At 37.4% G+C, this 15,692-nt stretch overlaps 1 protein-coding gene across 1 annotated transcript in view; it reads left to right on the top strand.

The window, feature by feature from the left end:
- Positions 1 to 15,692, top strand: part of LEKR1 (leucine, glutamate and lysine rich 1) — a gene marked incomplete at its 5' end in the record, with an annotated part of 46,135 nt that overhangs the window by 14,782 nt on the left and 15,661 nt on the right. The window contains 3 exons of the mRNA XM_083364877.1: positions 7,092 to 7,173; positions 10,720 to 10,797; positions 11,480 to 11,683. Of these exons, the coding sequence (XP_083221003.1) occupies positions 7,092 to 7,173; positions 10,720 to 10,797; positions 11,480 to 11,683 (364 nt within the window). The remainder of the gene's footprint in view (positions 1 to 7,091; positions 7,174 to 10,719; positions 10,798 to 11,479; positions 11,684 to 15,692) is intronic.

Genomic DNA, 15,692 nt, shown 5'->3' with positions numbered 1-15,692 from the left:
TGATTTTTCAGGTATGTATAAAGAATGCCAGGAGGGATTAAATTAATGTAATTTAGTACTCTGTACAGAAACAAAAATCATTTTAACATATGAAAAAAGTAATTGAAGACATAGTTCTTCCCTCGGGTACTGGGTCAGGATGGGAGGTGAACATAGCATTTTTTGTGTTTTATTGATAAAGTACTGTTATTGCTCTGATGGTTTGCTAGAGTTTTAATCTTGTGTTTTATTATTGTTATTTCATATAATACAGATGTACCATATAAATTTATGAAACAAACCAATAAAATAAATAAAATTTGGCATGTATTAGGACTCGCTGGGCCATCCTTGATTCAGAAACCTAAATAAGCCAGGGCTCATTACTTTTTGGACAGAAAGTACTAGAGAATGTCAGGACTGTGGACTAGACTGAGAAGGGGAAAAAACAACCTGGAAGGAGGTATAAGAACTGGTTCACGACGTAACCATGAATAGAAGGATGGCAACCTTTTTCTGTTGCTTTTCAACATTTATTTATTTAATAATAATAATAATAAGTTGGAAGGGACCTTGGAGGTCATCTAGTCCAACCCCCTGCTCAGGCAGGAAACCCTATACCATTTCAGGCAAATGGCTGTCCAGTCTCTTCTTAAAAACCTCCAGTGTTGGAGCATTCACCACCTCTGGAGGCAGGTTGTTCCACTGGTTAATTGTTCTAACTGTCAGGAAGTTTCTCCTTAGTTCTAGGTTGCTTCTCTCCTTGACTAGTTTCCATCCGTTGCTTCTTGTCCTGCTTTCAGGTGCTTTGGAGAGTAGCTTGACTCCTTCTTCTTTGTGGCAGCCCCTAAGATATTGGAACACTGCTATCATGTCACCCCTCACCCTTCTCTTCATTAAACTACACATACCCAATTCCAGCAACCGTTCCCGATATGTTTTAGCCTCCAGTCCACCAATCATCTTTGTTGCTCTTTTCTGTACCCTTTCTAGAGTCTCGACATCTTTTTTATATCGTGGTGACCAAAACTGGATGCAGTATTCCAGGTGTATAAATATGATTTATTAATCATATTTATATGGCCACTTATCTCATGCAATGTGACTCTGGGTGGCATACAAAACAATCATAAGATTTTTAAAAATGTACAAAAGAACAAAGAATATTGTTGTAAAAGGCTAAGAGGAGGCATCAGGTTTTAAACAATAGAGCTATCATCAAATTTCTTGTGATTCCCAACCCATTGACACACGTGAGCTTTAAGGGATTTCCAGAAGGTTGGGGGAAATGGGGAGACCTTATTGCAGACTGACCTGGAATTTAGTAGCAGTGGCTAAAAGCCAGGGCTTCGGTGACTTCCGGTGGTTCCGCGGCGCCGGAGACAGCCTTCCCGGGCTGCCCGTGGCTCAGCTGTGTGATTTTTCGCCCGAAACAGCGCCGATCAGCTGTTCGGGCGAATCTGAAGCCCCCTCCTCGGGAGAAGAGGAGGGGGTGAGCCCCCAGGTAGGGGTCGAGTTCTCCGGGGCCGCCTGAGCTTGGAGCTTGGGCGGCTGAAGGATTGAACTCCCCCGTAGCCTGGGCTGCTCCCAGCTGGCTAGCGTCTCTGCTCCGGACTTTATGGAGCAGAGCCAGGCGTCTGCGACCATCCCTGCTTGAAGGAGAGACTATGAAAGGAAAAGAGCAGGCAGAGCAGTACAAGAGGGAAAGATGAAGAGATGAAGAGGATTATTTTATTTTACTCTCAAGCTTGATGGACTTTGCTTAAAACTTAAAGTGAAAGTGCGTCACAATTGTAAGTAAAAGATGGCGGCTAAACCTCCCCCTAGAACTTTTCGGAGTGCTGGAAATTCTCCGGTGCAACAACAATCATTACTGCAGGCGTTGCATTCTCCTGATGTATTGACATCGAAGGATCTTGAAAAACATACCCAGTTAATTTTGGAGTCAATGGGTGTTAAATTTGCACAGATGGAGGAGAAATTGGAGAAATTGGAGCAGAGAATGGAAGAAAGGATGGAGCAGAAACTTAGAGAGATGAAGGTAGACATTTTGTCCTCAGTGCATAAAGTAGCTAAATGTGTGGAGGTGCTGGATGATCAAGTGGAAGACTTGACTCAAAAGAATGCTATATTAGAAGCAAAAGTATTGGAAATTGAAGATTTAAAAGACAAAATGGATAGCGAACAGAGTTTGGCTCAATTTTACCAGATGCAGTTTGCTGTTAGAATTAGAGGCCTAAAAGAGAATATTAAGGAAGATTTAAAGCAGCTGGTTTCTGAGGCTTTTGAGGGGGTATTGAACCATCCAGCATCTGAAATAAAACAAGGCATGGACAAAGTGTTTCGTGTGAATTCGTGGATTGCTAAGCAGAGAAAGTTGCCTAGAGATGTGGTGGTTTATTTTGTAAAAAGGGAAATTAGAGATGAAGTTATACAAGCTGCCTATGATACTAAAGTTGTGATTGCTGGTCAAGAAGTTTTGGTTCTAAAAGAAATTCCTCCAAAGATTTTAAAGAGAAGGAAGGACTTTATATTTCTTGTGCAAGAGCTCAAGCAAAGAGATATAAGGTTCAGATGGGAGATCCCAGCTGGGTTAAGCTTCATGTATGATGGCAAAAGGTACTGTTTGGGTACTGTGAAGCAAGCGCATGATTTTTACAACAATGTTTTAAAAGCAACCCCATCAACACTTCTGGAAGCTGCAGAGGGATCTGGAGAAGGAGAACATCAAGAGGATGAAGATGGACAGATAGACGAGAAGGGTACAGGAGGAGATCAAGCTGCAACTCTTTTGGATGATCCTAGAGAACAGAGGGTGACGCGTGCTGCCTTAAAACGCTCAAAAAAGATTAAAAAATAAGACTAGTAGAAATCTATGGAACTTCCACAATATACTTATAGTCAAGTGGTAGTTGTGTTTTTAAGAGTTTTGGGATGCTATGTATGGTAACAGAATTTTCAATTTGGAATTAATGGACAATTAACTACAGAGGAAGAGGAAGAAAGTTTTGTGGGTTAATGCGGGTTAATTTGTGTAAGAACTATCTATTATAGCCTATTTTGGCTAGAGAGGTTAATAGGGATAGGTGCTTGTGATGTGTAAGTGAGAATATGTCTAGGTAATAGTGAATTGTGGAAGAACATAGATGGGAATGATGCTAGTTTTCTTTTATTTTAGTTCTTTATACATATTTAGTATTGTTAAGGATTGGTTTACTCTATATAAGCTAGAGAGTGATGGATTTTAGAGTTTATAATTGTTAGTATATGATTGTTTATGATTGCTTTTTAGATATATACCTTGTATTTTGCTCTGGGAAGTCGGGGGGGAGGGGGGGAGGAGGGGAAGTAGAGGGGGGGCAGGGGAGGGAGGAGGGAGAGGGGGAGGGGGGGAGATAGGGGGGAGGTAGGGAGGGGAGGAGGGAGGGGGAAGGGGGGTTTTTCAAAGGAAAATTGTATTTTAAAACTTTTCAATAAAAAAAAAAAGCCAGGGCTTCGGAAGATCAGCTGACTGGACACCAGGGTTGAGATCAAAGAGCTGGAACATAAAACCTGTAAGACACTGGGCCCATAAACTGACATTTAAGGTTTGTGTCCTCTGATTAAGGTAAATGAAATTATTAATACTAATCTTTATTGATAGGCCACTCTGCATCAGTTTATCTAGTGCCCTTCTAAAGTCTTCTAAATTGATGTCCATTAGCAAATTTGCTGGCAGTGAATTCCATAGTTTAGATATGATTTCTATAAATAAATACTTTATCAGTTCTGAATCTCCCTGCATTTAGATATCTTTCCCAGTTATTTCGGTTGCCATTTTCTGCACAATAATTTTCTTTGTCTTTCTAATACAATTGTTCATGTAATTATTATATTTTTACTGTTCTGTATATTAAAGTCTATTCAAAATCAAGTTGTTTTTCCACTTGAGAATAAAGTATTTCAACCTATATAAAATATATGCTAACAGAACTGCTTAATTTCTGGATTATTCAGCTTTCAAGTGTTTTCCCTCAATGATTGGTCCATTAGTGAAAGAAAGTGGCAAGAAGGTGACAAGCAACAGGGAGAAAGCAGAACTATTCAACTCATTTTTTTGCATCTGTATTTGCACAAAGGGGAAAAAACCAGTCCAACCTATCAAAAATAGTACCCTAAAAACAGATTAGAAACACAAGTTAAAATAAGCAAGAAAATGGTAAGTGAGCACCTGTCCACCCTAGACGAGTTGAAATCTCCAGGACCAGATGGACTACACCCCAAGGTTCTGAAGGAACTGGCAGATGTGATCTCGGAACCACTGAACTATATCTTTCAAAGATCCTGGAGCATTGGGGAACTCCCAGAGGACTGCAAAAGAGCTGAAGTAGTTCGCATCTTCAAAAAAGGGAAAAAAATGGATCCAGGAAACTACAGACTTATCAGCTTGACCTCGATACCTGGGAAGATCTTGGAAAAGATAATCAAGCAACAAATCAGTGAACACCTAGAGGCAAACAAAGTCATTACCAAAAGCCAATATGGGTTTGTCAAAAACAGATCATGACAGACAAATCTTATTGCATTCTTTTACCAGGTGACAAAATTAGTGGACCTGAGGAATGCTGTGGATATAATTTACTTGGACTTCAGTAAGGCATTTGATAAAGTAGACTACAACCTACTACTTGATAAGATAGAAACGTGGGTTAGACAGCATCACCACCAGATGGATTCGTAGCTGGCTGACCGGCTGTACTCAGCATGTGGTCCTCAATGGAACCGCATCTACATGGAGGGAAGTATGTAGTGTGTATTGTTTAGGGCTTTGACTTAATTCTGTTTTAATTTTTATACCTTATCTGTTATTTATAGTGTTTTAATTGCCCTGTACACCGCCCCGAGTCCCTTCGGAGAGGGGCGGTATATAAATCCAATAAATAATAATATAAGGAACGGTTGCTGGAATTGGGTATGTCTAGTTTAATGAAGAGAAGGACGAGGGGTGACATGATAGCTGTGCTACAATATCTCAGTGGCTGCCACAAAGAAGAGGGAATCGAGCTATTCTCCAAAGCACCTGAAGGCAGGACAAGAAGCAACGGATGGAAACTAAACAAGGACAGAAGCAGCCTAGAACTAAGGAGAAATTTCCTGACAGTTAGAACAATTAATCAGTGGAACAACCTGCCTCCAGAAGCTGTGAATGCTCCATCATCATCATCATCATCATCATATTGTTATTATTATTATTATTATTATTATTATTATTATTATTATTATTATTATTATTATTATTATTGTTATTGTTATTGTTATTGTTATTGTTGTTATTAAAATGTCCCAGAACTGTGCCTTGATATTTTGGATGGTTTTGTATTTTTTTATATTTCCTTGAAATAAAGATTTTCTTCATTTAAGCTCAATTCCTGATGATTTTATGGACATATCCATATAGAACTTTTGGCATCATTGCAGAAGTGATTTGTCATCCAGACTTTTTTTTTTAAACTCCCACATTTGGTTTACATCCAAGGATATCCTAACAATCTTCCATTCTAATGTTTGTTAGGTCTGACCTTGCTTAGCCTTTCTGAGATCCACCAAGGACAACCGGGGCTGCCACTTGCTGAGTCACAATTAGTTGGAAGGATTTCAAAGAGGGGAAACAGCAAGTTTTGGAGATGTGCAGCCTGAGGCTTACAGAAGAATCTATTGTTTACAGAATAACAATGTTGGAGGGACCTTGGAGGTCTTCTAGCCCAAACCCCTGCTCAGGCAGGAAACCCCTACACCATTTCAGACAAATGGTTGTCCAGTTTTTTAGAAACTTCCATTATTGGAGAACCCACAACTTCTGGAAGCAAGTCCTTCTACTGATTAATTGTTCTAACTATCAGGAAATTTCTCCTTAGTTCTAAGTTGCTTCTTTCATTGATTAGTTTCCATCCATTGCTTCTTGTCCTGCTTCAGGTGCTTTGGAGAATAGGTTGACCCCCTCTTCTTTGTGGCAGCCCCTGAGATATTGGAACACTGCTATCATGTCACCCCTAGGCCTTTTCATTATATGTGCAGCAGGGGGCTAGAATGAAGACCATTTTGTAGCCATATGTGCTGATATTTTTTCCCCCTGGATTTATTTTCTATATCATTTACAGTAAATACTTGCACAAGCCCATTGTAATCAACAAATGTTTTTGTAAAACCGTTTGTAAAACCAGTGATAATCAGTTTGCAGTGTTATGTAACTCATTTTCTTCCGATATCATTACCTAATGATATGAAAACTACTTTTATTGCTTGGAAATTCTAGAAAATGGTAACAATATAAAATTTTGGTCTGGGACACACCTGTTTCACAAATTATGATAAACTGTTCCATATTTTTTCAAACTCTTGGTAAAATTAATCCAGAATGTTCCCAAAATCTCTTCCGGAGAATTGGGAGACCATCTGGTGCATTGTTTTGAGAAGACATGGAGAAAGAAAATAAAAGCTATGCCGTACAAAGGGATGCGGTGGCTCAGTGGGTTAGGACGCTGAGCTTGTCGATCAGAAGGTCGGCAGTTTGGCGGGTCAAATCCCAAGTGCCGCGTAACAGAGTGAGCGCCTGATACTTGTCCCAGCTTCTGCCAACCTAGCAGTTCGAAAGCATGTAAAAATGCAAGTAGAAAAATAGGGACCACTACGGTGGGAAGGTAACAGCGCTCCATGCGCCTTTGGCGTCTAGTCATGCCAGCTACATGACCACGGAGACATCCTCGAACAAGCGCTGGCTTTTCGGCTTTGAAACGGAGATGAGCACCAGCCCCTAGAGCTGGAAACGACTAGCATGCATGTGCGGGGGAACCTTTACCTTTACCTTACAAGTGAATATCTGCTTCCATCTCCTATATGAACTTTAGGAAGTATTTTAGATTATTTTTATTATATTGTACATCCACAATAAATTTTATTTTGCTTCTTATAATATTTTATCACTAAAACATTAACACAAATACAGGAATTATTTTTTATAAATAATTGACATTATAAAATGTTACATGCTATAATATATTGTAACTGACTTGAACCTTGAGGCGGAAGGCACAGTTGAACTAATGAAAATGATAAACAATAATTTGTTATTACAGAATTAACAGATGAAATAAAGGCAACTGAGCTCAAGTTCCAGAAAGCTGCCGGTGAAATTACATATTTTAAAGAATTAGTCGTGTAAGACACTTTATTCATACACAATACTATTCTTTTTTGCTTAACAGTTTGTAATTATTTATGTGAATGCTACAGTAATTGAAAAGTTAGAGTGTATCTTAAGGTTAATATATTCTGCATTTTTGTTTGAAAAGTATCCCGTGTACAAGTATTCACACATACACATACCGAATCAAGTCAAGATCCAGCCTGTTTCTTTTAGTGGCCAACTGGATAGTTCCAGATAGTCCACTCAGAGGACTTAAAGGCTTAAGGGAACACCTGAGGGAACACCTGCTGCCGGCATCGACTTCCCTCCGCCCTGTGCGTTCCCACAGAGAGGGCCTCCTCAGGGTGCCACCGGTCAGAGAATGTCGACTGGTGGCCCCCAGGGGGAGATCCTTCTCTGTGGGCGCCCCGGAGCTATGGAATCAGCTACCGGTTGAGCTCCGGACGGCGCCCGACCTTCGCTCCTTTCGCCGCGAGCTAAAAACATACTTTTTTGAACAAGCTGGCCTGGCCTGATGAGGGGATTGGGGGGGGGTTTGCTATTGTTATTTTATTAGGTTTTAAAGATGTATTTTAGTATGTGGGCATTTATTTAATCTTGTTTTAACTTTTGTAAGTTGTATTTTTATTCTTGCCCTGTTCACCGCCCTGAGTCCTTCGGGAGAAGGGCGGTATAGAAATAGTATTAAATAAATAAATAAATAAATCCTGTTTATCACTGTTTCCCAATAATGCCCATGATTTTCAGATAAGCAATAAAGACAAGATCTGACTAATGCATTGGTGGAGAAAACAGTGTGACAGTGTGATTAACTAGTCCTATCCATTTTTACCATTTTTACTATCAGAGATATATTAGTGGGAAAAGATTATGTAGTGGATTGTGAAAGTTATAGTACTCATGATTGGATTAGGTTAAAAGAAGCCTTTACAGGTAATGCTTGCGTAACAATGGTAATTGGGACTGGCAACTCCATTGGTAAGCAACACTGTTGTACAGTGTGATGTAATATGACTGGGCCAATTTACGATGGCAGTGGCAATTCCACCTGCCCTTGTTATATAAATCCCACAAGGTCAAGCATCCCGTGCCTGCATCATTGCCCTTTGTGATCTCCTGCTGTTTTCCCCATTGATGTTGCTTCTCAGAAGTGAAGGATGCAAACGGTTATCCTGTGACCACGAGACCCTGGGACTATCATAATTGCAAGCCAGTTGCCAGCACCTGAATCATATTCACGTGACTTTAGGGATGCTGCGATGGCTGCAATGACAAGGAACGGTTGTAAGTCCCTTTGTTCAGTGCTGTGATAACTTTTAATGGCCACTGAATGAGTGGTCGCTGAACAAGAACTATCTGTAGAATATCCTTTGGACATTTTCTTAAAATTTTTGTATAGATAATAATACATCTATGTTGATCCACATGGGCCAGAATCCATTTCCATCTACTACTAAATTGCATACGGGTAGTCCTTGACATACAACCATTTGTTTAGTGACCATTCAAAGTTTTAATGACACAGAAAAAAAGTGACTTAAGACCTTGTGCTTATAACCGCTGCAGCTTCCCCACAGTCATATGATTAGAATGTGAACACTTGGCAACTGGCATGGATTTATGAGAGTTGCAGTGTCTTGGAGGGTCACCCGATCACCATTTGTGACTTTTCCAGCCAGTTTCTGGTAAGCAACGTCAATGAGGGGAAGACAGATATGCTTTACAACTGTATGAGTCACTGCATGGCAAAAAAGTTCATGAGATCAGGCATGTCTCACTTAACTGCTTTGTTTAGCAGTGGAAACTCTGGTCCCAGTTGCAGTTGTAAGTCAAGGACTATCTGTATATAGAAGCACCAGCTTCTCTGGCTTACTGGAGAATATCAGACTGATTCCTATTGAATCAGAACCTGGGTCCGACTGGCAGCTGGAGCAGTTCTCCAAGAATTTGGGCAGGGGACTTGTTGCGCTTTAAAAAATATTCACCTCAGGCTGTTCATTGTGGTACATTGTCCAACTATGACTTGAATAACAAATGTGATTTGTTTGATTTTAAAATATAACCCAAACTTACTAGTTTCTGTGGTGGTAGTTGGAATAGAATAAGGTAATACATGTTTTCTTTTGTGAATTCATAGTTCTAATCTGGAATATATGTATGCATATATGTATATGTTTGTATATATGTATACATACATGCAATTCAAAGGAATCTATATTGGCACTAAAGTATAATATTATTAAATGAAAACTTCATTTTTGTATCAAATATAAATGGTACTTAACTTACTGCTCCATACATATTTGTTACTGCTAACCAGTTCCAGAAATCAGCAAATTTCAGAAGTCATTCCTTAGATTTCAAAGATGTTCTTCCATAGTTGTAAGTTTACTTACATGTTCTTTGACAGTAAACAGAAAGACAGATTTATGATTTATTTGCTTAAATATATAAATAATTGGACAATTGGCAAATTTTACCCTTGGATTCTTCACTAGAAAAAAAAATGGAATAAAAGCTTTTGAATTCTGTCAATACATACAGTAAATCAGATCAGCAAAAGATATTGTAATTGGCCATATGCTTATATTAAAGTATATATCTGCACAAAAAGTTTGTTACATAAAAAAAGTTTGTTACATAAAATCGTATCAAAGAGCAAAAAGTTGAGGTGCTAAATGTTCTGCACTGTTTGTTTTTGATGGGAAGCAACTCGCTGAAACTTTTCTATAGTAAGAAAATAGTAAGGAAGAAACATTTCTTTTATTCTGTCATCTGCACCCAAGAAGCTTTTTCTCATTTAAAGTTGCCCTGCAGAGCTGCTTTTTTTCTTCTATGGGGAAAAAAAGGACAAGAACCTACAAATAGAATCAGATAACATAAAGAGCCAATAGGGCTCTCTCTATTCCGGTTTTTAACACCTCCCCCCCCATCTTAGAGTTCTTTCTGATTATGCTGGTACCTTCTTTTTTATCTGTAGTCTTGATATGGACTGTTTTATTATAGCATGAATAACCTATTACAGGGTACTATATATATTAACTTTCTTTGAAGTGTTCTAAACCATCTACTGAGGTTTTCTCTATTACATGTTATGTTTTCCCCCCAGTAAATAGGAGAGGAATTTATTAGAGAACTTATTTTCAAAAAACACCATGGCTATAACGTTTGAGCTTTTCTAGTTTAATACTTATCCCTATTTTAGCTTTTATAACACATGTGCACAGTTCAAACAAAAGAGGAAAAAAACAGTTAGGGTTTTTTTCTTGATGCTAGTTGGCTGTTAATACTGTCTAATCTCAGATATTTGCATAGTACAATTTTGGTTTGAGAACCATCTAGTATATTGATGATAGATTTATTGCTTGCTTGCATACATTTCTGAGTTTTCTCATGCCAACTTATAAATAAAAGTGTATATTAAAACAATATTTAACTTTGTGTAGTTTTGCTGAGGTTTAGAACAAGCATTAAAAAGCTAAGGCACTTTATTACTAAAATTCTCTTTCTTTTTTAAAAGAAGTAAAATTAAAATAATTCCATGTTTTGTATTCCAGAAAGAAATCAAAGGAATGTGAAGACCATCAGAGCGAATTTCAAAAGTTGTCATCTGAAATCGGAATAGCTAAATCTCGGTATGAGACATAATGGTTACAAATATATGAAATGGAGGTGGTGTTTATAACTTCTATTTAAATAATTGTGTTCAGTGTCGTAGCACGTTTCATAGTTGTTTCATATTTCATGATTTTTATTTATTTGTTACATTATTTACTCTGCTTTTGCACATACTAAAAATTTATTTATTTATTTATTTATTTATTTGATTTGTATACCACCCTTCTCCCTAAGGACTCAGGGCGGTGAACAGTGACATAAATATCAAAATGCACAAATACAGAAATTGAAAACAAATTAAAACCTATGCTAAACATAGAAGATTTGTCTAATTTTCTTAACCTAGATTCCTAGTCTCTGTTTCCTAACCTGTTTATATTATACTTCTTTTACTAATTTTCAATTTATTCGGATCATAAGTCTGTTATAGAAAGCTCTATCTTCTCTTTGTACAATTATTAAACTTTTAAAAGTTTCTTTTAATTACATGGATTTGTATTTTTATAAATATATATTTCTAGGTCTCATTTTGTTACATTTCCTGTAATTCATTTGGACTCTTATTTAATGAAGAGAAGTTCTTCCCATAAACGTCAGTTCCATTTACTATTAAGGGCCATTTAAAATGAGAGAGACAGAGAGAATGTATATGTGTGTCTGAATATTTCAGTTATGTTATTTTTTTTGTTTTACATTTAGGTTTACTCATATAGTGACAGAAAAAGAAAAATCGTTACTTGCCTGCCAACAAATGTATAAATGTTTACAGGAAGAAACAATTGCGAAAGAAAAAAGAGAAGATAATTTTAAAAAGCGAACAAAGATTTTGGAAAGTGAATTGGAAACAATCAACAAGCTTCTGAAACAGCAAGAGGAAGAAATAGTCATCCTTAAGCAAGAAAGGTAATTAGAAATGTCTTGGCTATAGGTGTAAGTGTTTTTGCTAGGTTTTCTTTCCACATGCAATACTCCTCACTCAAAATAAATAATTACACATGCTGTTAGTGTGTAATAAAAGAATATTATTTTAAATAAAAAGAAAAGTATTTTGTACAATCTCAAGCATGTTTACTCATTAGTGATTCCCATTGAACTCTACAGGTCTGCAGTGTATATACCTAAGATAGAACCCATAACCAGCCAAGAGTAATAACAAATAGCGGTCCTAACTGAGATTAATAAAGCTTCAATACCATTCAGGTCAATGGAAGAGGTTAACAATTTTTTAAAAATCTATTTACTTTTATTGTGAAGACTGAATGATTAATTTTCTCTGGTATGCCATACCCAGCTTTTATTATAGACATTGGAGAAATGAAAATGCCCAAAGCATTGAATATATTTTATCTAAATTGTCATTTCAACTTCTAACCAAGTAGCTTGATGACATGGGATGGAGAACTGTATAGTACAGTATAGCTGACTCAAGAATTCTGGGAGTTGAAGTCCATGAGTCATAAAAGAGCCGAGGTTGCCTACCCTTGGTATAGTAGATGCTGTTACTGCTTTTTACTTAGTAATGTTCAAGAGAAGGGGCTCATATTGTCCCAGGCAGATGACCCTAGCAACCAGAGAAGAAACAAAACTGGGTTTCCCACAATTTCACTTGCTATTTAGCTGTGGCTATTTATTTACTTCCTCACCCACCTTGCTAATTTGGATTCCCATACTGTTGAAAGGAATTCACATGGAATTTCATATGAATTCAAGAGTAATATGAGATTTAAGCTTGGGGTGCGATGGCTCAGCAGTTAAAGATGCTGAGCTTGTTAAGTGGAAAGCTGACAGCTTGTGTTTGAGACCTGAGCACTGGGTGGGCTCCCGTTACTTGCCCCAGCTCCTGCCCACCTAGCAGTTTGAAAGCATGCAAATGTGAGTAAATAAATAGGTATCACTTTGGTGGGAAGATAACATTGTTCCATGAACCTCAGTGCATATTCATGCTGGCCACATGATCACCAAAATAACTTTGGACAATGCTGGCTCCCTTGGCTAAGAATTGAGATGAGCATGGCCCCCTAGAGTCAGAAGTGACTGGAGAGGGGAAACCTTTACCTTTTATGAAATTTAAATAGTAGTTCTTATTTCATACTATATACTATCATCGCATTATATGAATTCTCAACTACATTATGCCTCTGAACGTAATGCATGCCTATCTATTTTTTAAGGGGGTAATAGTGTTATTATGTTATGATAAAAATAATTTTCTGTGTATTTTTCTAAATATGCTATCCTATGGGAGATCTTTGCTGCTTTTGTCTGGTAAGTGGGATCATCAAACGAGCTTGCAAACAAATATGAAACATGAATCCACTACGCTTAGTTGTATCACAGGTTCAGCATCATAAGATCACAACCTTATTACAGTAATTAAATTTTTTGGGTAACAGTACCTTGTTCTTTTATTTATTGATTTGATTTTTATAGCTGCCTGTTTCAACAAATGACTCTGGACATGGTACATTATAAAACATAAAAACAAATTAATTAAATAACTAAAACAGTACAAAATACATACTAGTCACCAAGTAGAACTATTGTCATGAATGAAAATGCAGCCAAGAAATGGGGCCACTCAGAAATCCAGCCCCAGGCATGTATCCAGGACCTCTTTCCCTTATGAAAGGCCAACAAGATCGGAATCATCCTTATCTCCGAAGGGAGAATGTTCCAGAGGGCAAGGGCTATGGCAGGGAAGGCATGTATCCTGGTTCTCACCAACCAACATTCCTTGGTTGACAGAACCCATAACATGACCAACCTGCTGGACTGAATTGAACAAGGGGAAACAACCTGGAGAAAACGGTCTGTTAGGTAGCCCAGTCCCAAGCCATGAATGGCTACAAACTGATAACCAACACCTTGAATTGTACCTGGAAGCACGCTGGCAGCCAAGGCAGCTCACATAACAGTGGTGTTACATGTGTCAGATATCTGACACACGTTAGTCCCCCTGCAGCTGCATTCTGCACCAGTTGAAGCTTTTGAATGCTCTTCAAGGGTGACCCCATGTAGAAGGCATTGCAGTACTTCAGATGAGAGGTCACAAGAGCATGACTGTCCATGAGCAAATCCTCCTTGTTTCTTAAGTCGTTTGCTGTGAAGACATTTCCCCAATTTGTAGATGCCCCAAATCACTCTTATCAGTGAGATGGGTGGCATAAATATTTAATAAATAAATTATGGCACACGCATACACATGCTGGATTCATGCAGGCATAAGTGTTCCTGAGATAACAGAGTGTGTCTTAGACAAATGGGAGCATCACATGGCTAGGAATGGCTAATTAATCATTTATATATTTCATTACACTGTTTTTCCAAGGGACTAAGTAAAAATTCAGGTTTTTTTGCCCTGAATTAGGGCTACAATATTATATACCTAGGCAGTTTTAATATTCCAATATATATTCCAGCCTTTCCCAACAATATGTTTAGATTACAAATCCTATCATTTCTCTGTGAGCATGACCATGTAGCTGGCCTGAAAAGTAGTTCCTTATCTCAGATAACTGTGGATTGATGCCCAAGAAGTTCTATGTAGATATTTTTCTTTAATTTTTTTGAAAGGTAATTAATTTTTCACCTTGGAATTGGTGTATCGGGATTGTGGTTAATTCATTATGTAACATGCTAGTCCTAATATGTATATGTTTGTATTTTAGTATAATGCTTATCAATGTCATTATTCACAATTTTAATAGGCGTTAGTGAGGTTTGCCTTGCTCTCCAATATTCTTTAATCCAAGAACATAAATAGGTTCTTAAGATCTATAATTGTTGCTATTTTTCAATAGATGGGATCCAATAATATAATTTTCCTCTTTCCTAAGTGTTCCCAAATAGAATTACAAAGTGTACTAATTGGTGATAGGTCAGGATTTGATATGTACAATCAGATAATTCTCCCATATCTACTATTTTCTAAAAGCAGTTGCAAAGACAGGAGCACAGGCAAAAGTCAAACAGCTGTGCTTATCACCTGTGTACTTTTTTCATTCTAAAGTGAACTCGCATATATGTTGTTTCCCTCTGGGGAAAATGTGTCCTGATTTTTGAAATATAGATTAGGGATGCAGGGAAAGAATTTATTTCTTCTCTTTTAGTGGGATGTCCAAGTTTGGTCCCTGTTTATAGCTGCCTTCATTTTAAAAAACACAAAAGTTTTAACAAGTATTTAATTGCTTTAATGTTTTAACTTTAATGTTATGCATTTTTAAAATTATATTTTATTATTTGTTTTGAACTGTATTTTTCTGTTTTAATTACATTTTTGCAAGCTGCCTTAAGGAAGGAAACAACATGCAATGCATATACATTAACACCATATTTTTATGGACAATTACATCAGCTATGCACTACTTCTGATTGTTTATTACGGTAAATGCAGCAGTAAATTACTGTGATGACATAATTACTACATAGGTAGTCCCTGACTTATGACTACAATTGAGTCCAAAATTTCTGTTGCTAAGTGAGACATTTTTAAAGTGAGTTTTGCCCCATTTTACAACCTTTCTTGCCACAGTTGTTAAGTGAATCACTGCAGTTGATAAATTAGTAAAATGGTTTTAAGTGAATCCGGCTTTTCCATTGATTTTGCTTGTCAGAAGGTTGAAAAAAGTAATCACATGACCTTGGGACACAGGAACTGTCATAAATATGAACCAGATGCCAAGCATCTGAATTTTAATCACATGATCACGGGGATGCTACAAAGGTCATAACAGTGAAAAACACTCATAAGTCACATTTTTCAGTGCTGTTGAAATTTGGAACAATCAACAACAACAACTTTATTAATTAGCCCTTGGGCCATATCAAAGTGCAAAGTTCCAGCAACAAATTGTTACTAAAGTTTAATAAAGGCAATTTAAAATGGAATTTGATAAAATACAATTTAAAATGG

Source organism: Vipera ursinii, assembly GCF_947247035.1.
Source record: "Vipera ursinii genome assembly, chromosome: 5".
NCBI classification, from domain to species: domain Eukaryota; kingdom Metazoa; phylum Chordata; class Lepidosauria; order Squamata; family Viperidae; genus Vipera; species Vipera ursinii.
Note: the sequence above shows the minus strand (reverse complement) of the source record. Positions and strands in the feature narration are given on the sequence as shown.